Here is a 27390-nt window from a genome sequence, read left to right on the forward strand (position 1 = left end):
AATTTTGTGAATGGTGCAATTAATGCAGTCTAATGATGTACTGTACTGTACTGTATCATTTTTCAACTCACATTAAACCCGCAGTAGAATCCAATAGTTGTTTTTGTCTACAGATTCATATATTCTTTATGCAAAAATAAAATTAATATACATATAAATTTATAATCTTAGTTTAAATGCCTATTTGAAATTAAAAAGATTCATAATAATTATCATACGCAATCCATACTTATAAATGTAATACAAACAATTTAAAATTTTATGTGATAAAATGCATAATCTTAGTTTGAGCAACTCAGACTAATTGAAACAATGATGAATGATATAATTTTCTATGCCAAATTTAGGTCTAAAGATCATATTGGATTAAATATCCCTGAAGTCATATATAAAATCCGGTCATAATAATTTTACACAAATGGCTTAAATTGTGTGAAGTCCTACAAATTGTAGTGAGCACAATATATAATCAAGCATATAATATCCTGCCCTACTAAACATTACTTGGAAGCAGTGTCATGCATAAACAAGACCTCAGGAATATGTTTAAGTGGTCGATTTTGTCTGAAAAAGATCATAAAACAATGTCAATATACATGATATTCATATCAAAATAATTAAAACAGTGGAGAGTGTTATAAACAATGAGCAAAAATGATCAACCCATCTGAAGTATGGCAATTTATTTAAACAACAATGTGCCATAAAAAGCATGCGATGAAAGTAAGTCATAAATGGTGCCATGGCGAGACATACTGGAAACTAGATGAAGGCCCCGAGGTCTATGTCAAAATTTAATCCCATAGGGGTCAGGGTCTTCAATCTATAAATCCAGTATGTCTCCCGTTGGCAGAGCTTCTGGAGTCTATCTCCACCCCTCCAGTGTATATCAACCCTTTCGATCCCCTTATAGCTAAGGCCCTCTGGGTTTCCTCCGTGGTGCAGACTGAAATGCCTAGAAACACTGTGTGTCATCCCCTGCTTCTGTATGTTACCCATATGTTCCAGTACGCAGACCCTCAGGGGTCTCGTAGTACGGCCCACGTACTGGAGCCCACATGGGCAAACAAGCAGGTAAACGACATACTCCGTACGACAGTTTATCATTTGTTTTATTTTAAAATTCTCTTTTGTGGTGTTTGAGGTGAAGTTTGTTTTATCCCCCTTTATTACATGTTTACAGGCTTTGCAACCATGGCAGCCATAAAAGCCAACTGGGGGGGGGGTAACCAATTTTTCTCGTTTGTTGATGTACTTTTCCTAAACGTGCTGGGTGCCAATTTTGACTTGATACACAGTGCTTTTCTAAAAACTTTTCTAGGTACCTCAGGGATGTGTTCCATTAAAACTGGATCCTTCTGGACTACATGCCAGTGTTTTCTTACTATGTCTCTAACTTTAACTGCATCCGTGCTGTAGGGGGTAATAAAGGCCGTATTAAAACTGGTGTCTTTCTTTTTTATAGCTGGTTTAATAGATCATCTCTCGGGATAATTTCTGTTTTTTTGAAAGCTGCCTCCACTAATCTTGGTTGGTATTCATGTTCCAAAAACCTCCCCTGTAAAACTTTTGTTTGTTCTTTGAAAATCTCGATGTCAGTACAGTTTCTTTTGATTCTCTTAAACTGGCCATAAGGAATATTATTGAACCATTTGGATGGTGACAGCTGGAGGTTAATAGGAAATTGTTTGCATCGGTGGACTTGAAAAAAGTTTTTGTTTTGATTTCATTGTTCTCTATATAAATCGTAAGTTCCAAAAAGTTTATTGATTTTTTTGCTGTGCTCCGATGTAAATTCCAAGTTTACTTCATTGGTATTTATATAGTTAATAAACTCTCCTAATGTCTCTTCACTTCCCTTAATAAAAACAGTACATCGTCGATATAGCGATGCCAGGAGACCAGGTTTGTGCCGAAAGGGTTATTAGACCAAATATTATTTTCCTAGAAGTCCGCCATAAAAATGTTGGCAAAACTGGGCGCAAACTGGGTCCCCATAGCAGTACCGCACAGTTGGAGATATATAACATCGTTAATCAGAAAACGTTATGTCCCAGTATGAAGCTTATACTATCTAAAATGAATTTGCATTGTTCTTCTTGAATAAGTGTATCCTTGGAAACCACTCTTTGTACTGCTTCTATACCATCTGAATGCTTAATGCATGTATAAAGAGATTTGACATCACATGTGGCTAGTATGAAGTCTTCTTGCCAACTGGTCTCGCTCAATATGTTTAAGACCTGGGTGGTGTCTTTTAAGTAAGATCTACCTGCAGTCGAATACTTCTGGAGAAAAAGGTCAAGGTACTCTGATAAATTTGGTGTCAGAGAGCCAATTCCTGATATTTTTGGTCTCCCTGGGGGGCTTCTAGACACTTGTGAATCTTTGGTAGGAAATAGAAAACTGGCAATATGGGTTTCTCACTGTGAATGTATCCCCACTCTTTTTTGTTGAGTATTCCTAAAGATTTCCCTCTGTTTAGGATTAGGTCTAGTTCTTCTTTGAATTGTTTTGTCGGATCTACCTTAAGTACCTGATATGTGCCCTCATCTCCTAAAATGCGACCTGCTTCCTGAAGATAATAGTCTGTGTCCATCACCACCATTCCTCCGCCCTTGTTGGCTGGTTTGATGGTGATGGACCTGTCCTCGGTCAATGTTTTAAGGGCTTCTTTTTCCTCTCTACTGAGGTTATCCCTGAAGGTTTTGTTGCCCTCTGTTAGTTTTTCTAAATCGTCAGACACTAACTGATGATAGACCTCCAGATAATGCCCTTTGCTGTTGCTTGGGTTGAATTTAGATCTTTCCCTTAATTCTGAGTGGACGAATCCATCCCCAATATCACTGATCTGAGGTGTAACCTGACTGTCTCCTAATATTTCCCTACTTTGTGCATCTTTGTTGAGAAAAAATCTTTTAATTGTGAGCTGTCTCAAGAATTTGTTGGCATCTAAAAACATATTAAAGCCACTCAGTTTTGTGGCTGGAGCGAAATTTAAGCCTCTGGCTATTACAGTAGAGGCAACGTTTATTCTAACATTTGCTGTAAACTAGCCGGGTTACATTCTGGGTATGTGCTGGGTATGTGCTGGGTATGTTCTGGGCTAGTTTGAGGCACGTTTAAGGCATTTCTGCATTGACTAACGACCCATAGGATTAACACAGCAGGGATCCCTGGCAGTCCAATTCAGTTTGAATGGGTTTGCCAGGGACCCCCCGCTGTTAATCTGATAGGGCATTAATCAATGCAGAAATGCTGGGGCTAGTTAAAGGAAAGTTTAAGGCATGTATTCAGAATGTACCTGGGTGTACCTGGGTATTTTGGGGAATTGCCACTGGTTTTTGTTAGAATAATCGCTGCCTCTACTGTAGGTCTATTTTTGTTTTAGTAAGTATAGCCTTACTAATATTAAAAACACCTCTTACTTTGCTCTTTTTTTCGGGTTGCTTCCTTCTGCCCCTTTTTCCTCTTCTCTTTTTCCCCTGGTGTCTTTCTTCGGTGCTCTTGTCCACTAATGTCTCGAACTTGTTCTGTGTGTAGGAGATGCGGGGGACTTTGGCCTAAAAAAGCTACCGCATTCCCTGCTTGGTTCTCTCCCACACCGGGCTTCTAATTGGGGATCGACTAGCATTTCATACCGAACAGAAATAACAACAACATCTAGACGTACCTCTGGGTCCTTTTGGACCAGGGGGAATGGGCCAGATGAAGAGGGAGTCCCTCGAAACGTCGCCCCCCTGGCATACTTTCCATTCTCCATTTTTTGTGTATATTCCTTGTGTTTCATGTTTTTTCCCCTTTTCCTTCCCCCCCCCCCCTCACTTTGTGACATGCCCATTTATGATAATGGTTTCTGCAAACACATTTGATTTATTTCTGGTTCGTTTAATTATTAAATGTTTATTCTGCATTACAACTGTTTTCATCATTTGACTATTAGACAGTGAGTGCTGGTACTTACGTAGATTTGTTAGTACTATACAGGGGAATAAGGGTCCCCTTTTGTTCCGTGCACCCTGCAATTGCATATATTTAACACTATCAGAGTGCTGTCTATCGTCCCCTTTTCCCCGTAGGACCTATCCAGGATCCTTATAAACAGTGTTCGACAAACCTATATACATTTGCACGCCCTGGGCGAGTGCATTTAACATCGTGGCGAGCTCCTATTGGCCCAAGCAGCACACGTGTGGTACTAGGTGGCGAGTAGATTTTTTTGTTCGGCGAGTAGATTTTTTGGTGATTTGTCGACCACTGCTTATAAATACAGAAAAGCAAGAGAAAAGGGGAAGCACAGGTTTGAGAGGTGATGGGAGAAATGGGTACAATTTGATTAAATCCAATATCCCTGAACTGATAGGAGGGGGATAATGGTATGTAAAATATTGTAAACAATTACATGGCCTTGTGTAAATGCTGTCACATCAAGGTCTCTTTTCTCTCCTTCTTCTTCCTTGATGTGTCAGATACAATTATAACCATATTTGAAAAGAGACTCCAGAGAGGAAAAGACATGGAGAGTAGGATGAGGAATACAGAAGAGAGAGACGAAAAAGATATCATCAATGAGGAATTCGATAAATTAGATAAACTCCTTAAAAAGGAGACAAGGAAGATCCTAGACATGGCCTACCTGGAGGAATATCTGAAGGTTAATAGAATCCCAAGGGGTTTAAGAACAAGCAAAAAAACATCATTTGATTTAGAGGAAATTGAATACACAATCATGTGGGTGAGTATTTTAGACACATGTGGGAGAGACCTAATGAAATTACTAATAGAACATCATAAGTATACATTAGGGGGAAAAAAACAAAGATGTTAATGAGATCAAACTTAAATTAGAGTCCCTAATGGAGCATCAAACTTTTTTGGACAGGAACAAAAAACTGTCAGAAGAAATTGATGCTCTAGAAAAGAGTTTAGAGATAAGTAAAAATATCAAATTTAAAAGGGATAAGGATGATTATGAAGAAGGTCTCAATAAAATATGGGATAAGAGCGGTTTTAATGAAACCTATGAGAAAAGCAGGGATGGAAGCACGCACACAACAAGGGGCAAAGGACCTACTGAACAGATATGAAAAAGATGAAACAGGAGACTAATATAAATGATCCACCCACTCCCCCACCTCCCCAACCTATTAGAAAAGAGAAAGACGATTATACAGAAGCGAATAGGAGAAAGAGAGATAAGAGACCATATGATAGAGGAGGACCCCGTCATTACAGACCTTACCACCCAAACAACACCTTCCACACTAGGGAAGATAGAAGTTTGAACAAAGTGATAGAAGTTATCAGTATAGGAGAGAGTATCGGAGTCGGGAAAGATGAAGAGGTAAGGAAATGAGGTTTAATTATGAAAGGGATGATAGGAGGGAAAGGGAGGATAGGAGAGATAAACCTCATTGGAGGGACGAAAAAGAAGACCGCAGAGATAGGAGGGACCGATCAAGACAAAGAGTGGAAGAAGTAGGGAATAGGAGATATGCCAGTCGATTCCCAATTAGAAGCCCGATGTGGGAGAGAACCAAGCAAGGGAATGCGGTAGGTTTTTTAGGCCAAAGTCCCTCGCATCACCTACACACACAGAACAAGTTCGAGACATTAGTGGACAAGAGCACAGAAGAAAGACACCAGGGGAAAAAAAAGAGAAAGAGAGGAAAAAGGGGCAGAAGGAAGCAACCCGAAAAAACTAGCAAAGTAAGAGGTGTTTTTAATATTAGTAAGGCTATACTTACTAAAACACAAGTTGACCTAATAGCCAGAGGCTTAAATTTCGCTCCAGCCACAAAACCGAGTGGCTTTAATACTGTATGTTTTTAGACGCCAACAAATTCTTGAGACAGCTCACAATTAAAAGATTTTTTCTCAACAAAGTATGCACAAAGTAGGGAAATATTAGGAGACAGTCAGGTTACACCTCAGATCAGTGATATTGGGGATGGATTCGTCCACTCAGAATTAAGGGAAAGATCTAAATTCAACCCAAGCAACAGCAAAGGGCATTATCTGGAGGTCTATCATCAGTTAGTGTATGACGATTTAGAAAAACTAACGGAGGGCAATAACCATCAAACCAGCCGACAAGGGCGGAGGAGTGGTGGTGATGGACACAGACTATTATCTTCAGGAAGCAGGTCGCATTTTAGGAGATGAAGGTACATATCAGGTACTTAAGGGAGATCCGACAAAACAATTCAAAGAAGAACTAGACCTAATCCTAAACAGATGGAAATCTTTAGGAATACTCAACAAAAAAGAGTGGGGATACATTCACAGTGAGAAACCCATATTGCCAGTTTTCTATTTCCTACCAAAGATTCACAAATGTCTAGAAGCCCCCCCAGGGAGACCAAAAATATCAGCAATTGGCTCTCTGACACCAAATTTATCAGAGTACCTTGACCCTTTTCTCCAGAAGTATGCGACTGCAGATAAATCTTACTTAAAAAACACCACCCAGGTCTTAAACATATTGAACGAGACCAGATGGGAAGAAGACTTCATACTAGCCACATATGATGTCAAATCTCTTTATACATGCATTAAGCATTCAGATGGTATAGAAGCAGTACAAAGAGTGGTTTCCAAGGATACACTTATTCAAGAAGAACAGTGCATATTCATTTTAGATAGTATAAGCTTCATACTGGGACATAACGTTTTCTGATTAACGATGTTATATATCTCCAACTGTGCGGTACTGCTATGGGACCCGGTTTGCGCCCAGTTTTGCCAACATTTTTATGGCGGACTGGGAGGAAAATAATATTTGGTCTAATAACACTTTCGTCGCAAACCTGGTCTCCTGGCATCGCTATATCAACGATGTGCTGTTTTTATGGAAGGGAAGTGAAGAGACATTAGGAGAGTTTATTAACTATATAAATATCAATGAAGTAAACTTGGAATTTACATCGGAGCACAGCAAAAAATCAATAAATATTTTGGATCTTACGATGTATATAGAGCACAATGAAATTAAAATAAAAACTTTTTCAAGTCCACCGATGCAAACAATTTCCTATTAACCTCCAGCTGTCACCATCCAAAGTGTGGATAATCTCTTAAAAAAGAGTGAATGCGCCGCACAGCACCAAAAAAGAAAGTGAAGGCTGATATGGGAAAAATAAAAGAGCTTTATTTGCACAAGGTGCAAGCGAAACCTCTTGACGCGTTTCGGCCTGGGAGGCCTTTGTCAAAGGCCTCCCAGGCCGAAACGCGTCAAGAGGTTTCGCTTGCACCTTGTGCAAATAAAGCTCTTTTATTTTTCCCATATCAGCCTTCACTTTCTTTTTTGGTGCTGTGCGGCGCATTCACTCTTTTTTAAGAGATTATCCATGCTGATTCATTGCGCGCCTGCACGCCGAGTCACTGCTGGGTGTTCCTGGCTGTCGGGTCTGCCGTGACGTCACTCAGAAGCACCATCCATGCCGCCGGTCAGGTGACCACCCTCCGCATCGGCGGGTAGCGGGTTGGCGGTGAAGCAACGAGATCCTGCGACGGAGAGACCCCAGCCTATCCAGGAGGAGCGGGAGCATACAGCACAGCAAATTGTAAAGACCGGACATCAAGAATTATACGTGAGTTTCCCGTGTTCCAGCCTGATAGTGCTCTTGGTGAGCCGGTTGGAGGGAAGGATACACTTTTCACACTGCTAGATGGTTGAATATAGCCGGGGTCTATGAGATTCATTGTATCATTGCTCACCAGCAGGACTATGCTTTATTCTGAGCGCCTGGAGGGTTAGTCCATTGATTTACCCATTTGTACACCATCCAAAGTGGCTCAATAATATTCCTTATGGCCAGTTTAGGAGAATCAAAAGAAACTGTACAGACATCGAGATTTTCAAAGAACAAACAAAAGTTTTACAGGGGAGGTTTTTGGAACGTGGGTACCAACCAAGATTAGTGGAGGCAGCTTTCAAAAAAACAGAAATGATCCTGAGAGATGATCTATTAAAACCAGCTATAAAAAAGAAAGACACCAGTTTTAATACGGCCTTTATTACCCCCTACAGCACGGATGCAGTTAAAGTTAGAGACATAGTAAGAAAACACTGGCATGTAGTCCAGAAGGATCCAGTTTTAATGGAACACATCCCTGAGGTACCTAGAAAAGTTTTTAGAAAAGCACTGTGTATCAAGTCAAAATTGGCACCCAGCACATTTAGGAAAAGTACATCAACAAACGAGAAAAATTGGTTACCCCCCCCAGTTGGCTTTTATGGCTGCCATGGTTGCAAAGCCTGTAAACATGTAATAAAGGGGGATAAAACAAACTTCACCTCAAACACCACAAAAGAGAATTTTAAAATAAAACAAATGATAAACTGTCGTACGGAGTATGTCGTTTACCTGCTTGTTTGCCCATGTGGGCTCCAGTACGTGGGCCGTACTACGAGACCGCTGAGGGTCCACGTACTGGAACATATGGGTAACATACAGAAGCAGGGAATGACACACAGTGTTTCCAGGCATTTCAGTCTGCACCACGGAGGAAACCCAGAGGGCCTTAGCTATAAGGGGATCGAAAGGGTTGATATACACTGGAGGGGTGGAGATAGACTCCAGAAGCTCTGCCAACGGGAGACATACTGGATTTATAGATTGATGACCCTGACCCCTAGAGGATTTAATATTGACATAGACCTCTGGGCCTTCATCTAGTTTCCAGTATGTCTCGCCATGGCACCATTTATGACTTACTTTCATCGCATGCTTTTTATGGCACATTGTTGTTTAAATAAATTACCATACTTCAGATGGGTTGATCATTTTTGCTCATTGTTTATAACACTCTCCACTGTTTTACTTATTTTGATATGAATATCATGTATATTGACATTGTTTTATGATCTTTTTCAGACAAAATCGACCACTTAAACATATTCCTAAGGTCTTGTATACGTTTATGCATGACACTGCTTCCAAGTAATGTTTAGTAGGGCAGGATATTATATGCTTGATTATATATTGTGCTCACTACAATTTGTAGGACTTCACACAATTTAAGCCATTTGTGTAAAATTATTATGACCGGATTTTATATATGACTTCAGGGATATTTAATCCAATATGATCTTTAGACCTAAATTTGGCATTGAAAATTATATCACTCATCATTGTTTCAATTAGTCTGAGTTGCTTACACTAAGATTATGCATTTTATCACATAACATTTTAAATTGTTTGTATTAAATTAATAAGTATGGATTGCGTATGCTCTGTTAAATACCACTAAGGGATAATTATTATGACTCTTTTTAATTTCAAATAGGCATTTAAACTAAGATTATACATTTATATGTATATTAATTTTATTTTTGCATAAAGAATATATGAATCTATAGACAAAAACAACTAATGGATTCTACTGCGTGTTTAATGTGTTTTGAAAAATGATACAGTACAGTACAGTACATCATTAGACTGCATTAATTGCACCATTCACAAAATTTGTTGTACTTACACACCCACTTGTCGCCATATTAAATGATAATAATGGTGCCAGCGCTTAATGTTATAGATTGTGGTCTACCATTTGGAATCTTTTAGAATCGTTTTAATGATACTATCCGCTTGATTACATTGATTATGAAGAGAGAGGGGATCCTTTAGAATTGTCTAAATGATATTATCCTCTTGATTACATCGATTATGAAGAGAGAGAGGAGGTTGCTTTAGGGGGATGATTGGATTGGACAGTGCGAGGCTATATATACTATGAGCCCTACCGAGCCCATCTTCGGAGCCCGAGGAAGCCCAAGAAAGGGCGAAACGCGTAGCTAAAGACCCTAAAGCATTTTGAATGTGTTCGGCCACCGTCGGGAGCAGGAAGTAGGAACTCAGCACAACGCCCGGACGCGGGCAGAGTTAGCTGCGCGCCTGACGACCTGCGTTATTTCCCTAAAGACTGGCAATTTTTCTGCATTTCGGCACTTATGCTATCTAGACCAAGTGTTTTTTAGACTATTTTATATGTTTGTTTTTTATTAAAGATTAAGTTGGTACACGCTATTTAAAGAGTCATTTTTAGCTATTACAACACACAAAGCACTCATCCTTGGAAGCAGTGTTGGACCCTCAAGGAGGAGTTTAAAGATACCAACTCCAGTGTGAGCTCACACGCGGCCGTGTGAGTATCTTTGTAATATCTTTGTTATATCCCCTCCCCTTCCCCCACAATTATTGCCACTATCAGGATGATTCAGAGTTCCATATGTGAACTCTCTTAGTGAGGAGGACAAAGATACCTCCCAGGATTACACTCACACTTGCCCGTGTGAGTGTTTGCAGTATTTTCTGCATTTATTATCTACATACATCCGAATAGGTTTTGTCATACTTGATCAATATTTGTCCCTCGATCTTTATCCATCTTTATCCATTTGTTCCGAGGGCGACACCACAATTGAAACAAGTTGGGAGACTGAAGAGGGGACTATTTGGACGAAGGAAGAAGAACCTCCACAGAAGGAACACACAGGAGAAAGAAGAATCAAGAAGGAAGGAGAAAAAGAAGGAAGAAGAAAGAGAGAAAAGAGACCTTGATGTGACAGCATTTACACAGGGCCGTGTAAGTGTTTACAATATTTTACACACCATTATCCCCGCTCCTATCAGTTCAGGGATATTGGATTTAATCAAAATGTGCCCATTTCTCCCATCACCTCTCAAACCTGTGCTCCCCCTTTTCTATTGCTTTTCTGTATTTATAAGTATCCTGGATAGGTCCTACGGGGGGTTTTGAGTCACAGGATGAGATCTTGAAGCAGATGGGAACCTTATATACCACATAAGGTTGTTACGTTCTTGAAAACATTTCATTATTTATTTCTTATATTTTGTCTAGAGGGAGCGCCCGGGTACTTTTCCATTGCAAATAGCAGAGCAACCAGCTTAGTTTTGAAGCTAGGAAAGTCTGCCTAGCAGTCAGACGTGAGGACCACGTTCTGAAAATTGAATGTAGCAGTCACAGCTGGAAACTGAAGCCGAAAAGAGGTACAGGAGAACCGGGTGTATATCTGGGTCAGGATAAACTAATCCAAGCGGGCGCTCTGGACCTATGAAAGCCTAGATTTTTCCCCCAGACTCCCAATAAGTGTGCTTTTGTCCATTTATTTTTACTTCTTGTTGTACGCAGGTTTACCGAAATAAAATACATTTTGTTTCTACTATTTTGTTTTGACTAATATATTATCTCGGTACAAATATAAAAGGTGTAAAAAGTCCTGCTCTCCTGTGACAGAGGGCGTAACCTTTATTGTATAACCTGGTTACCCTTGCCCGTTACAGTGCGTAAAGCCAGGTACTGTATCTTACTCGAGGAAGGTACCGTGAAGTTTCTTGGCCAGGAGCAGAAAGGGTAAGCCTTCTGAAGCAGGTTCCCTGCACCTAGTTGAGTCTGGAGACTCTCCCCAGACACCAAGTTAAGTGTGTTTTCTTCTGTATTTTGTATATTATTGTGTGTCTGCTGGTCTCATTAGAATAAACCTCATTTTATTCCTCTACCTTGTTCTGCCTAATTAATTGATACCTGAAGGTAAAGTTGTCAAAAGTACTGGTCTCTCACATCATTGTTGTACAATAAATCTGGGATTTCAGGAGTGGGAGTTTAAAGGGGAATTTTTGGAGGGAAATGTGTTCAAAACATGTGTACAGTGTAGGGGGGCAAAGACACCGGTTGTCCCCCCATTTTACCTGCAGACTGTGTCTGGTCTGTGGGTACGCGTATGCATATTGTCTCCGTAATATCTCCCCTTTAAAATAATGTATTTCCCCACTATCATGCTCAGTTAATTAGTTGTATTCCCGACCCAAGGTTAGGGGGAAAAATATGTACTTTTAAAATGTGTATTAATCTCTATTCAGACAGTCCTGGTGTTCCAATAAGTAACCGTGATGTCTGCATAGGGATTAGGGATCAAAGAAGAGAAGGGAAGTTGAGAGCTATCAGAACCTATGGTGAGCGGGGAAGGGCAGAGTATTGGGTCTGAAGACAAAGGCTCACTGCGAGGTAGACTCTTTGTTCTCCCAGACTCGGTGGAGCCTACCAGCAGGAGGTATAGGGCTGGCATTGGAAATCCTTTGCTGGTACGCATGAGCATACCCATTGGCCAGTTCGAATTTCCTGCTTGCCGGCAGCTTAAGTCTCCTCAACACACCCCCTTCTCTGACACGTACAGCCAGATGAACCCCCAGCTCTGATTGGCTGGTACAGCTATGATCCGTTCTCTGATTGGTCAGCAGCCCCTTCTCCATGTTGAATAATAGAACAGACAATTTTGAGCTTGGTCGGTGAAGTGCTGGCGGGCTTTTCAAAAGTGCTTTTCTTCGAATAGCACTCAGCATGGAGTTGCCGGAGAAGCCTAGCTTAGCTGAGGACAAGTTCTCAGATTATCGCCATGGTACAGCTTTTGCTTAACTCGCAGTTAGTGGGTATAGACAGGTACCTTTCCCGAAAAGGGTACCGTGGAGTTCCTGGAAGTGGAGCGAACAGGGTAAGCCTCCCGAAGCAGGCACCCTGCACCCAGTTTAGGCTAGAGACTCCCACAGACCCCTAGTTAAGTGTGTATTGCCCATCTACCCCTGCCCCTAAGAGAGATAGGGGTGGGTATGCCTTTTCATGGCTACTCTGTGTGTCATGCTCTGACCTGTTGGCAACAGGAGGACTGACTGCTCCGCGATGGTGTGGGGAGAAACCAGGATATGGGAAAAGTTAACTTGTTCTCAATAGGTGTAGTACCTCCAGCCGGCAGGGGTCCTCTGTGGTTTTTCAGGGGATGAGCCCCTACTGACATTCCTTTATACAACAGAGACAGTGTAAGGAATCGGGGCCACGTCCAGTACTGCAGATGCTGCTGCCTCTGCCCCTCATCGCTACCCCTGCCGGCGCGCGGCACTTCCTGCTACTCAAGCCGCGGCCGCCATCTTGGATTCTCACCCAGCGTTACAGAGCGCGCATCTATCACTGGCATTTGTAACATGCGTGCCATGCCTGCCTTCGCCCCCGCTCAGCCCGGGAGTTCTTGCCATGCCTCCTGCACTCTCAGCTGAGCCCTGTTACTCCCAGCCTCTCAGGAGCTGCTCCTCGTCACGCCCCCATCCGGATTTGTGGATACCGCTTTAAATACCCTGCTCTGTCACTTCCTCCTTGCTCTGCATAGCTCCTTGCTTCCTGTGTAGCCTGGAAACTGTGTTGTGCTGCTGTTTGTCTTTACCCCAGAGATTTGAACCAGCTTGTCTGACTAACTCTCTGGCTCCCGACTTCGGCTTACCCATCACGATTCTTAACTCTCAGACCCTTGGACACGGAAATGGATTTGACTACGGAACTCTCTATTCTCCTGAACTCGGCAAATACAACGAATATTCTAAATCTTAATCCAGGCCTGGCCAAGCTACAACCACATCCTGGACCCGCTCCCTCTGCTGTCGGTGTGTACATTCCACATCCCACCTCAGTACAGGGAACTGGCCTGGTCTGTGGGCTGCACAGCGTGACATTATGCAGAGCCCAACAGAAACAGACCTGACAGAGGTGGGCCAACTAATCAGGGGACATTCGCTTTGCATTGATACTTTTGGAACTCAGATCACAAGCCTGGTACAACAGCTTTCCCAGCTTTCACTACAGCCTATTCTGCCACCGGCCCCAGCCACTCAGAATGGCAATCGGGCATCAGAACTCAGGATTTCTATGCCTAAAGCATATGCAGGTGTCCCTCTAGCCTGTCATGGGTTTTTGAACCAATGTGAAATACTGCACCGACACACTTTATTCGAGCAAATACCCAGTATGTACCTGGCAGATACCTGGAATGCGCCGCTCCTCACCTCTGACAAGCCCCGTTGCATTTGCCTTGCAGAAAACAGTCACAAACCTCAATACACCCGGGTATACCCGAATTCGTGGGACTAGCCGAGCTCGAATAAAGTGTGTCGCCAGTGTACAGTTTGAGATTTCTCCCAGCCTGTTCCCCACCAGATGCACCAAGGTAGCCTATTTTTACTCTCTTTTAACAGGGGACACCTTGGCATGAGCCTCTCCCATCTGGGAGTTGCATGCGGAAATCACCCAGGATTGGCAGCTCTTCGTCAAGAATTCCAGCAGGTGTCCGATATTCCCATCCACAGAGATACTGCAGCTGCTTCTCTTGTTCAAATGTCTCAAGGTCGTAGGTCCATAGCCAAATACGCATTGGAATTCTGGACTGTCGCGGCAGAGACACATTGTAACCAAGAAGCCCTTATTTCAGTGTTTTGGCAAGATTTGGCCGATTCTGTAAAGGATGAACTTGCAGTCCAGCCCAGGCCCCAGGGATTGGAGGAATTGATCGCACAATGTATACGAGTGGATCAGCGCCTTCAACAGCGCCGTCATGAACGCCAGCGTCCCAGAATTTTCTCTTCTGACCCTATTCTTCCCAGGTCCTTCCCAGCTATTCGCCCTCTTCTAGACGCTGTGGAACCCATGCAGATTACCAGTCAAGAGTTCCGTAATACCGACAGGACTGCCGATAGAACCCCTGACCGGACTGCCGAAAGGGCTCTTCGCCGGAATGAGGGCCTTTGCTACTACTGTGGATCTCCTGAGAATACAGTACGTTTTTGTCCTTTAAGGCCCAAAGAACAAACACAACCAATGGGGCAAGAGAGACTCATTTTGGGGTCAATAGCTTCTCACCCTATCTCTGAAGAGGAACTCCCTAAGAGAATTATGCTTCCAGTCTCGCTTGAAGGTCCGAATTTTCTCATAACCACCGCCGCTTTTCTTGATTCAGGATTCGGTGGTAACTTTGTGGATCAAGATTTTGCTACACATAACAAAATTCCGCTAATCGCTAAGAAGTCGCCGATTGGCCTCGAGGCTATTGATGGTCGTCTTTGCAACCTGCCTTCATCACGTTAGAGACTCTTCCTCTCACCCTTTCTGCTGGTACTCATACCGAAATCATATCCTTTGACGTGATGCACTCTCCTGCTGTTCCAGTTATCCTAGGATTATCCTGGCTACAGCAGCATAATCCATGCATTGATTGGAGGGATGGAAAGACAATTCAGTGGGAGCCAGAGTCAGACGCCTCACCATTGCCAGTCATTTCTCCTACCACAGTCCTCGCGGGAGTGGAAACGCCCCCGGCTAATGATTCCGCTCTTCCTGAAGCATATGCGGATTTCATCGACATGTTTAGCAAGACACAATCGGACGGTCTATCTCCTCACAGACCTTATGATTGCCCCATTGATCTGGTTCCCGGCGCTGTTCTTCCGAAATGTAAGTCATACCCCTTGTCTCTCCCTGAAACTGAAGCCATGGCAGCACATATCAAAGAAAACCTTGATAAAGGATTCATTTGTAATTCTTCGTCCCCACTGGTGCTGGTTTCTTTTTTGTCAAAAAGAAAGATGGATCCCTGAGACCATGCATTGATTACCGAGGGCTCAATCTCATCACAGTCATGAATTGATACCCCCTTCGGCTAGCTCCGAACTTTTTGATAGGCTTCAAGGGGCAAAACAAATTTCCAAGCTAGACCTCCGAGGAGCATAAAATCTTGTTCGCATCCGAGAAGGCGATGAATAGAAGACTGCCTTCAATACCAGAAGCGGCCACTACGAGTATCTTGTAATGCCCTTCGGCTTATGCAATGCTCTTGCTGTTTTTCAGGATTTTATGAATGATGTTTTCCGTGATGTTCTCAACTCTTTCGTAATCGTCTATCTGGACGATATCCTATTTTTTTCTAAAAATCTTCAAGATCATGTCCAGCATACCAGACTTGTTGTCGCTCGCCTTCGTGTCAATAATCTCTACCCTAAGCTCGAGAAATGTATTTTTCCTCAAACATCTATTGCCTTCTTAGGCTATATAATTTCAGATAAAGGATTTTCAAAGGACCCTGAAAAACTTAAGGCTGTTTTGGACTAGCCTCAACTCAACTCTCTCAAAGCCATCCAGCGTTTTTTGGGCTTCTCCAATTACTATAGGAAATTCATCTGAAATTTTTCTACCACTGTGGCTCCCATTACTGCCCTTACCAAGAAGGGACCTGACCCGTCTGTATGGCCTCCACAGGCCATTGTCCTTCGAAACCCTGAAACAAGCTTTTGTCTCGGCACCCATTCTGCGACATCCCGATGTTAGTCTTCCTTTTACTTTAGAAGTTGATGCGTCTGATTGTGGTGGAGGCGCCATCCTGTCCCAGAGATTCTTCCCTCAAGATAAGCTTCATCCATGTGGTTTTTTTTCAAAGAAGTTTTCGCCCACTGAAAAGAATTATGATGTTGGCAATAGAGAACTCTTGGCTATCAAGATGGCCTTACAGGAATGGCGACATCTCCTGGAAGGCTCCCGCGAACCTATTTCTATATTGACCGATCATAAAAATCTTCTTTATATCGAAAATGCACGTCGTCTGGGGTCTCGTCAAGCACGTTGGGCACTATTTTTCTCAAGATTTAATTATATTCTGTCTTATATTCCCGGTTCTAAGAACACAAAAGCTGATGCCTTGTCCCGACAATTTTCTCCTTAGGAAAGATCTGAAGAAACCCCTGATACTATTGTACCCTCTAAGTTTATAATTTCCGCCAACTCATTTGACATTCTCGAAAAAATCGTTGAAGCTCAAACACAAATTCCGAGTGGTCTAGAGGTACCGGAAGGAACTCTTTATGCCGCACCCAGGTTTCATCAAAAGATACTAGAATGGGGCCACTCCGTCCGTTCAGCCGGCCATCCTGGCTTCAAAAGAACTTTGGATCTTATCAAGTGTACTTTTTGGTGGCCTAAGATGGTTCATGAATTTACTAGTGCTTGTCCAGTATGCGCACAAAACAAGATTCTTCATCAAAGACCCTCAGGCTTGCTCATGCCCTTGCCAGTACCTGAACGTCCATGGTCACATATTTCAATGGATTTCATTGTGGATCTACCACCTTCCAGAGAGATGAATACCATTTTGGTCATCGTTGACCGTTTTTCAAAACAGGCCCACTTTGTTCCACTCAAAGGACTTCCCTCCTCACCCAACCTAGCTGATATCTTCACCAAGGAGGTGGATATCCATGGGATAACTACATCCATAGTCTCGGACCGAGGAACGCAGTTTATATCGAAATTTTGGCGTGCTTTCTCCAAGAGGCTTGGCATGGCGCTATCCTTCTCGTCAGGCTATCACCCCCAGACTAATGGGCAAACTGAGAGACTAAATCAAACACTGGAACAATACCTACAGTGTTTTATTTCCGATTCCCAGGATAATTGGGTTGACCTTCTACCTTGGGCAGAATTTACAACCAATTCAATTCGTAATGAATCCACGCACGAAACCCCGTTCTTCGTGAATTATGGTTTCCACCCAAGTCGACTGCCAATCTCAAACATTCCGATAGGAGTGCCGGTGGCTGATGAACGGGTAACTACTCTTCAGGAAAACAAGAAAAATCACAAAAGCGCACCAAGATGAGAGATAGATATTGTATTAGCAACAAATAATAAAATTAGTAACTTACATATAAAATTTCTTTAATAATCCCCGATTCTGGTGTCTATCACAGGAGTAGGGCATCACATAGGAAGTATGAAGGGTAATCTCAGTTCTGAGAGATCAGACCCGCGCGCTGGGGCTGTCTCTGTTCACTCTCCTGTCCTCCACGTGTGGTAGCGTGGTGCGGAGTGTAGCACACATGTGCAGGAACCGGGGCCTTCAATAGGTGTCCTTAGGATGCCTGTCCGTTTTTGATAGCATAGAAACGATTGGAAATAAGCAGGAACGGTACACTTGAGTGTGTACTGGTGGTGGGTAGTAAAACCGCCAGCCACAACAGTCGCGACGCGTTTCGTTTAACAAAGTAAACTTCTTCAGGCTTCTCTTCAGGAGTCATGGATCAAGATCCAGTCCGCGCTTCTTAGCGCCGCTCAGAAATTCAAGTCTCAGGCAGACCACCGTCGTCAACAGGCCCCTAATTACAAGCCAGGGGACCGAGTTTGGCTTTCGTCCAAGAACATCAAGTTGAAGTTTCCAACCCGAAATTGGCACCCCGATTCTTAGGGCCATTTCTGATCCAGGAACAAATCAATCCTGTGGCATTTCGTCTGCAACTTCCATCTTCCATGAGGATTCCAAACGTATTCAACGTTTCCTTGCTCAAGCCATTCGTCCAGAGCAAACGGTTCCCTGCTAAGATCCATAAACCCAAACCAGTTACAGTCCAAGGTCACCCTGCATTCGAAATCCAGACAATCATGGATTCTTGCGTATCCAGAGGAAAGATACAATTCCTTGTTCACTGGAAGGGTTATGGCCCAGAGGAACGCTCTTGGGTACCCAAGGAGGACATTCATGCTCCAGTTCTCTTGGATCGCTTCCATAAGAAATTCCCACAGAAGCCTGGATGGATCATCCGGAGGTCGATCCTGAAGGGGGGGGGTACTTTAAGGAATCGGGGGCCACGTCCCCTGCGATGTGACCCCTCCTTACCCACTACCAGTACTGCAGCTGCTGCTGCCGCTGCCCCTCATCGCTACCCCTGCCGGCGCGCGGCACTTCCTGCTACTCACGCCGCGGCCGCCATTTTGGATTCTCTCCCGACGTTACAGAGCACGCATCTATCCCTGGAACTTGTAACACGCACGCCATGCCTGCCTCCGCCCCCTGCTCAGCCCGGGAGTTCTTGACACGCCTCCTGCACTCTCAGCTGAGCCCTGTAACTCCCAGCATCTCAGGAACTGCTCCTCGTAATGACCCCGTCTGGATTAGTGGATACCGCTTTAAATACCCTGCTCTGTCACTTCCTCCTTGCTCTGCATAGCTCCTTGCTTCCTGTGTAGCCTGGAAACTGCGTCGTGCTCCTGTTTGTCTTTACCCCTACAGATTTGAACCGGCTTATTTGACTACCTCTCTGGCTCCCAACTTCGGCTTACCCATCACGATTCTTACCTCTCATACCATTGGACACGGAAACGGATTTGGCTACGGAACTCTCTATACTTCTGAACTCGGCAAGTACGACTATTCTAAATCTTAATCCAGGCCTGGCCATATATGTGTGTATATTCAACATCCCACCTCAGTCCAGGGGACTGGCCTGGTCTGCGGGCTGCACAGCGTGACAGACAGTTACAGACAGCATTGTGTTTTCTGATGTTTATTGTAGGCAGCTGATCACAACCGAGAGGCAGAGAATTCTTCATACTGTAGCTGTATGTTATTACTTGCAGAGCAGTGCCCTGCACCAAGCCTTAGCCCATGCTCAGGCCTGCTGTATTCCTCCTCCATCTCCTAGTCAGAGCCCTGACTCAGGCCTACTCATGGGTGGGAGGAAGAGACTCCTTTCTTCTCCTATATCTTCATTTTCTTTAGAACTGGACTGAACTGAACTGACAATTTGGGAGAATGTCAGAATTTATCATCTTTGGGGAGTGTCTGTAACTCTGACTCATAACAAGCCAGAGCTGGATACTGATAGGCCCTCACCTACAGGGTGTATTCCAATCAATATCCACCCCTCAGATTGACATCCTCAGAAGTTGCTAGGCCCGCCCTTAGATACTGATTACATCATCCAAAGCTGTAACACACACATGGGCCTACAGGAGGAATTAACCTTTCCACTGCCTGCACAAACAGGACTGACACTGTAAAAGCCCAGGAAAAAGAAGTAGCTTCCAGGAGGCTAGGCTACTGTACAGTATATGTGTATTTCTTGTATTGTGTGTATCATTGTGTCTGCTGGTATCACTAGAATAAACCCCATTTTATTCAACTACCTTGTTCTGCCTAGTGAATTGATCCCGGAAGGTAAAGGTGTTAAAAGTAATGGTCTCTTGTGACAATTTTCCTTTTTTTGTGAAACACCCAACTCTGAATTATCATGTTTTTGTTTTTTAACTCTCTAGTACAAATTAAATAATGCAAATAACTATATTTTCTATTTTAAAGTTATCTCGTTATGTAAAAAAAGTTCCTTATAAGGATGCATTGGGTTCAGATATATTTTTTGATGAAAATGGAGAATTGGTCACCATGTATTGGATCAAAAACTGGATAAAGCTACCCAACAAGACCATACTTTTAAACTTTGTTGGCACATTCATGCAATGGCTTCCAGAAGATCAGCAGTTTCTCATTAACTCAAGTGCGATAATATGGAAGAATAACATCAACCAGGTGAGAAGCAATTTTATATATTAAATCAAATTAGAAGAATTTTGACAGCAAGAAAGTATTTTGACGTTTCCAAGTTTGGATGTAAAATAAAATGTGCTCTTCTTTTTTTCTTCTGGGTACCGAAAAATTGTATAGTATATTTTTTTAAGCTATTTTTTTTTTCAGATAACCTACAGGATCCAGAAATAGGCTGTGATAGTTAAATAACAATTTTTTTATTTGTTTATGTCTAAACATATTAGTACTTATAGATTGTAACAAGAACATGTGTTAGCATGGAAAAGTGAGTGTAATGAGTGAACAGAAAGTAGAAGGGATAATAAGTGAGTTGGTACAGTATATACTGTATGTATATCAATCAAAAGATATGTTGCATCACACAGTTACAGTAAAAAACACTTTTAGAACTTCCTGAAGGAGCCAAGACACTTATATGCCACAGTTCCCAAACCTTATGAAATGACATATTATTACTATGTCATGTTTACAGATATAGTCTATTTGTATCTTCAGCTTTTCAAACCCGAGCCTGTCGATTGCATGAGATTTCCAAAGAAATTAACCCGAGTTATCCGCGATTTTACCTGGGTGACCCGAGAGCTGAAGGCTGGCAGAAATTCAAATTTTGCGTTTTATGCAATACCAGCCAGAAACTCAAGTCGGTGATCAGAAGTTATTGTGTCCCCTCCCATCAAGCTTTAGGAAAACTGTATGTGTACTGTATGTTACATGATAACAATGACTAGGCTGAGTGACACTCACTGTACTGTACTGTATGTGTAGGCTAGTGTGAGTGACACTCATTGTACTGTATGAGTACTGTATGTTTGTCACAGACAATTTGTACCTTTTAACCGGTTCCATGCATTGAGCAAAACAAGTTGATGAAATACATTGGAAATATATTCGCAAGAAAAGGCATACACACAATGGAACACAAACTTCATAAGAAATGCACAATTACTTGAGACCTGGGCAAAAAACTAGATTTTCCAAGCTTAAATATAACGTGAAACAAAGTCTTTAGTTGACCGGTACTTGACCCGAAATGTCCTGGAACTTAAATCGGCATGAAGTTCCTGTTGCCACTGCTGTCTTTCCTCTGGAGGACTTGAAATCTTTTCACCGGGAGTTAGCTCAAAACGTCCTGGAACTAAATTCGACTTGAAATCCCAGCTGCGACCATTAAGTTCAATTCTCAGAACTTGGCCGCAAGAAGCTGGACTTAGATAATATTTCACCTTGGATTTCTGAAGCCATTGGGTGTCATGCACTAAGCTCCGATAAGTCACTTTTAGAGCGCAAAGTGCTCTTAGAACGTGCATTTGCGCTCAACCCGATGCACTAAGCAACGCAAACAGGCACTTTGCGCTCTAAAAATTACTTTTTCCGGATTTTTTTCTACGTCCAACTTTGCTCGTTCGTTACCCTGTTTACGTGAAATTCTGCCCTTAAGCGGGAAGCACTAAGCAACGCAACCTTAGCGTACGCGAAAGTTGCGTTGATCAGAACACGTCAGGTCAGAGTAGACGCAAAAAAAAGCTGGACATAGAAAAAATTATTGCTTTTCATTTTTGCATGCGCAACACCCTGCGGTACCAATGTTGCACATTAAAAAATAATAAACAATATTTATAACTAAATACACCCCCCTAACACAGTAATGGGCAAAATTACTATTATCCACATATGGATAATAATGCATTTGCCCATTTAAAATAAATATAACTTTCAATAAATACAGTAAAAACATATTCCACTTACCTTTAACAGGCACCCACGATGAAGGCCGTCTTCATCCTCATCTTCATCCTGCCCATGCCCCCTCCGATGCTGCAAAACATACACAAGAATAAAAACATCCAATGTAATGTCCCCTAACCCCTTAATCACCATAGCGGTTATTAACCGCTACAGGCATTAATGGGTTAACCAACCCTCACCCACCACTCGGGAGGCCTACATACCCTCCCCCACTAACCCCCCACCCCGTTAGGCCTAACCACGCTCACCCACTACCCAGCCGGGAGGCCTACCCACATACCCTTGGTGCCAATACCCCCTCCCCCCACCCCCAATACCCACAATAAAAACAATACACAGCCCCACAATAAAAATCATTATATTTATTAAATACATAACCCACCCCCTGTGCCCCCCCCATAAATACATGATGTATCATTTTACATACAGGGTTCATACCCCAGGCCCACGCGAGTGTCTTTGCTATTTCTTTCAGAGCATCTTTTGGTCATTTCAAATTTACCGCTGCTGTTCTGGCGCTTAGAATCTGTTGTCCGGATTGGCTGAGGGTTTCTTATAGTAATTCAGAGTTCATGAAATACTACAGCCAATCCGAGCGTGGGAGACTTCCTACCAGCCAATCAGAACGATGCCAGTCTACTGAAGCCAGGAAAGCAGATTCATCGGAATCAGCCAAGGGCATTCGCAAGTCTGCCACGTCACCCACTTGGTACGCAGAAGTCACACGCTGATTTATGCTCCACACAGTCTGGTGGGGCAAATGATAGTCAGAGGACTTCCATTCGTCCCAGGACGTGTGTACTCGAGCTTAAACCTCCTACCCAAATGTACTTCACACCTCTGGCATCCTCTGTGGCTTTCATATCTGATGTCTGAGGAGACTGGCTGGCACCAAGCTTGGTGTCCAAATTGTCTATCAAAATATTGGACCTGAAAGTCCCAGCTCATTTAAAGTGCACAAGCAGATATGTTTTAAATATATCATATACTTGTAAATATATCATATATCATGTTTACAGTGTAAACTCATGTTTTAAAACACACTGTTTAATAAAAAAAAATACACTTAAAACTATTATCAGCCTGTTGGTTTGGGGAATAGAATAAAAAGCTGCACTTTATTTCTAACTAGCCATATTCCCCATTGTGACGGTGAAGGTGTTAACCAGGCTCACTAATGAAGGTTAAGCCCACTTGGTTACCCCTGATCCATGTGTTGTGGTCCTAGAGGGTCAGCTCTTGGACCTAGATGTCAGAAATGCATTACTGGGACTGTGTGAAAATTATGCGACATTAAAGATTTTTCTGTGTTTTGCTTTTCTTGGAGTGCTGGGACCAGGAGATTTCTAGGCTGTTAGTTTCAGGGTGGGTTTGCCAGAGAAAATCTTCGCAGAATGTGGCTATGTATCAGGGTTACGGAGTTATGGGATACCCCAAAAGTTGGATCCGGGAATCGAGTGAGATTCTCGGATACAGCCAAGAACATTACTCTGGGCAGAGTTTGACCCTGGAAACGTTCTTGCGACTCACTGCCAGGACCACTGCTGCAGCGTCATCCAGAGAAGGTAAGCGGGCAGGAAGGGGTTAATGTGTACCCGCAACCATAAGGGGGGTCCCTAGTATAACAGGGGTCCCAAGTATAAGGAGGGGTGCACAGGTACATGCCCAGGTACCCGGAACCTAGTTTAGGGGTTATGGGGATGCTCCAGCTATATGATAAAGCTGAGAGTGATTGCTTGTACTGTATATAACAAGTTTAAAAGTTATTTCTAGTTTGTGTCAAGAATGAGGCTAGTGAGTGTAGGAAGTATATCCCCTCACCCCATCCCTGACACATAATAGGGACTTACACATTTTATCACACAAGATACAGGACACAGTATATTTTATTAAAGAGTTATGTTTAATAGGTATATATGCTGATAACCTTTGAATGAACTGTGGGATTTCCAAGTCTTGGATTCCGAGGGACCAGATACAGTAGCTACCAAGGTTGGTGCCTATGGGTCTGTGCGGAGTCCGGACTTTAAAGCCTCAGGGATGCCAAGGTGTTAGAACATCCTGGGCTAAAACAGAGCTATTCGGCCATCATTTGCCAGAGCCCATACTTTGTGGAGCCTGGACAGCGGGTGGGCTCAGTATGCAAATAGTAAGAGGTGCCCGGTTGGTGCCTGTCCCTTTGCAGAATTAAATAAGTTGCCCACCTGGCTTTACAATACCAGCAAATCGGTGATTTGCTGGCAGGAGATTTGCCATGCTATGATACTGTAGGCTGTAGAGGTTTTTGAATGTGACACTGAAACCCATAAGGAGCCTTGCAGCCAATCAGGAGTGCAGATTCCAAGCGCCAAACAATCAGCAGCAAATTCAAAGATGCTCTGTGCTGAATAGACGCGAGTCGGCTTCATAGATTTTGAGTGAGAACATTTTTCTAAGTCCCGCTTCTGAGATAGTAGCGGTCGCTTCTGACATTGCATGCCAAAATCAGTTCCAGGACTTTGTGAGTACCTCTCAGTCATTGAAAAGTGCTCCTACAGAAAAAAAAATTTGAATTTAATTTAAAGGACAAGTTTATTCGTTAGCCCCGATCCCAGTAAGTGTGTTAACTGTGTAAATTGTGTTACATTGTGTGTATGTTTTTTCCTGAAATAAATTACAATTTATTTTACCTCCTTGCTTTGCTCAATTAATGATCCCAGTACATAAAGGTGTTGAGAAACCTGGTCTTCTGTGACACTTATACACTATAAATATAGACATAAAATCCCTCACAATCTTATATATGGTTGGAGCACCCTAGAACCCCTATACAGACTCTTGGTGATCTGGGCATTACTTTGGTGTCCCCCGTAACCTAGGGACCCCTTAACAAGTTCAGGGACACCTCACGTCCGTATGCCCTACTTACCTTTCTTGTTTGTGCTGAAGCAGGGAATCCTAGTGCTGAGTCGCGCAAGCGTTTTCAAGGGGAGATTTTGCCGGAGCTATGTGTCTATATGTACCCGGGAATCCGACCTGATTCTTGCGTACATTTTTGAGGTATCTAGCATCCCTGGACCCTGATTATAAGACAAATTCTGACAACACTTTCTCCGTAAACCCCCCATGAAACTCATAGCCCAGCAATCTCTGCTTGCTGGCACACCTGGAAATGTAAAAACACATACATTTTTTTATTGTCGCATAATTTAACAACAAGCATGGACAATAACTGGGCTCAAGAGCTGACACTACTGAAACCCAATACATGGATCAGAGGTAACCAAATGGTCTTAACCTTTTTTGTGAGCCTGGTTACCCCTTCACCATCACAATGTTACATGATGACAACAGCTAGGCTGAGTGACACACACTGTACTTAATGTATGTGCAGGTTAGGCTGAGTGACATTCACTGTACTGTATGTGTATGTTACAAAAAAAGTAGTAAAGAGTGGGCTGGACTGCGAACTCCTATGGAAGCGCTCTACAAATCATTGGGGTCATATAAAAAAAAGTTTATTTAGACTACATGGTTAAAACAAAAAAAATAATAGGACAAAACAGGAGGAAAGGCACTCCCACGCGTTTCACGCTTAAACAGCGTTTACTCAAGGAGTGTGCTTAGACACAGACACAGGCAGATTATATAATTCCACCTATTCCAATGAAAACATCTCATGGTTACATAGTTACATAGTTACATAGTAGGAGGAAAAAAGACGTAGGACCATCAAGTTCAACCTATGCTAAATTTAGACAACAGATACTTTATCCTATATCTATACTTAATTATTGATCCAAAGGAAGGCAAACAAAAAACCACATTAAGGGGAAAAATGAATTCCTTTCTGACTCCAAGAATTGTCAATCGGATTAATCCCTGGATCAACATCCTTCCCATGTATACTTATTTGGTATATCCCTGTATACCTTTCCCATCTAAAAAGATGTCCAACCTTTTTTTGAACAAATACATTGTATTTACCATCACAGTCTCCATGGGTAATGAATTCCACATTTTAACTGCCCTTAATGTAAAGAACCCTTTCCTTTGTTGCTGGTGAAATTTTCTTTCCTCCAACCTTAAGGGATGGACCCAAGTCCTCTGTACTGCCCGTGGGATGAATATTTATTTTGAAAGCTCCTTGTATTGTCCCTGAATATATTTGTATAGTTATCATATCCTCTCTTAGAAGCCTCTTTTCTAATGTCAATAAATCTAATTTAGCTAGCCTCTCCTCATAAGTTAGAATGTCCATCCCCTTTTTTAATTTGGTGGCTCTTCTCTGCACTCTCTCTAGTTCCATAATGTCTTTTCTTAGGATTGGTGACCAAAATTGTACTCCATATTCAAGGTGTGGTCTTACTAATGCTTTGTAAAGGGGCATAATTATGTTTACTTCCCTTCCATCCATTGCCCGTTTGATGCAAGATAAGATCTTGTTTGCCTTTGCAGCTACTGCATGACATTGGGCACTATTGCTAAGCCTACTGTCTTCAAGCAGTCCTAAATCCTTCTCCATCAAGGATTCCCCCAATATATCTCCATTTTATTTGTAAGTCACCTTTTTATTCTTGCATCCCAAATGCATAACTTTACATTTATCTGTATTAAACCTCATCTGACATTTACCTGCCCATGTTTCCAGTCTCTCCAAGTCCTTCTGAAGAGAAATTACATACTGCTCTGATTCTATTACCTTACACAATTTAGTATCTTCAGCAAAGATGGAGACTTTGCTCTCGATCCTAACCTCAATGTCATTAATAAACAAGTTAAAAGCAGGGGTCCCAGTACCGATCCCTGAGGTAGTCCACTCACGACTTTTGCCCAACCTGAAAAAGTTCCATTTATGACAACCCTCTGTTGTCTGTCCTTTAACCAGTTTTCAATCCAAGTGCATATATTATTACTGAGTCCAGTTTTCTTTATTTTGTACACTGGCGACACACTTTATTCGAGCTCGGCTAGTCCCACGAATTCGGGTATACCCGGGTGTATTGAGGTTTGTGACTGTTTTCTGCCCGAGTGCATTGCGTTATTTTCCAGGCAGGGATTGAAGCATTTTATTCCCGCTGGCTGCAATACTGCACAGTATATATATATATACTGCATTACAATTCATGAATTTATGCCATCTGGTAGACACGCGAAGCATTGCAGCCTATTAAATACTAATCATTATCATTTAACAGATCAGCCGCCCATCAGCCAGGCATGAACCGTGGCTGGGAAGGCAAATGCAACGGGGCTTGTCAGAGGTGAGGAGCGGCGCATTCCAGGTATCTGCCAGGTACATACTGGGTATTTGCTCGAATAAAGTGTGTCGGTGCAGTACACCAACCTCTTGTGTGAATCCGTATCAAAAGCCTTTGCAAAATCTAAGTAGACCACATCGACTGCATTCCCCTGGTCTAAATTCCTACTTACCTCCTCAAAGAAACAAATAAGGTTAG

General features: G+C 42.6%; 1 protein-coding gene across 1 annotated transcript in view; it reads left to right on the plus strand.

Moving 5' to 3' along the window:
• LOC142465292 (vomeronasal type-2 receptor 26-like) overlaps window positions 1-27390 on the plus strand; it is a 166319-nt gene that overhangs the window by 59668 nt on the left and 79261 nt on the right. The window contains exon 5 of the mRNA XM_075569338.1: window positions 19961-20188. Coding sequence (XP_075425453.1) covers window positions 19961-20188 — 228 coding nt within the window. The remainder of the gene's footprint in view (window positions 1-19960; window positions 20189-27390) is intronic.

This window comes from Ascaphus truei, chromosome 1 (genome assembly GCF_040206685.1).
Source record: "Ascaphus truei isolate aAscTru1 chromosome 1, aAscTru1.hap1, whole genome shotgun sequence".
In the NCBI taxonomy this organism is placed as follows: Eukaryota; Metazoa; Chordata; class Amphibia; order Anura; family Ascaphidae; genus Ascaphus; species Ascaphus truei.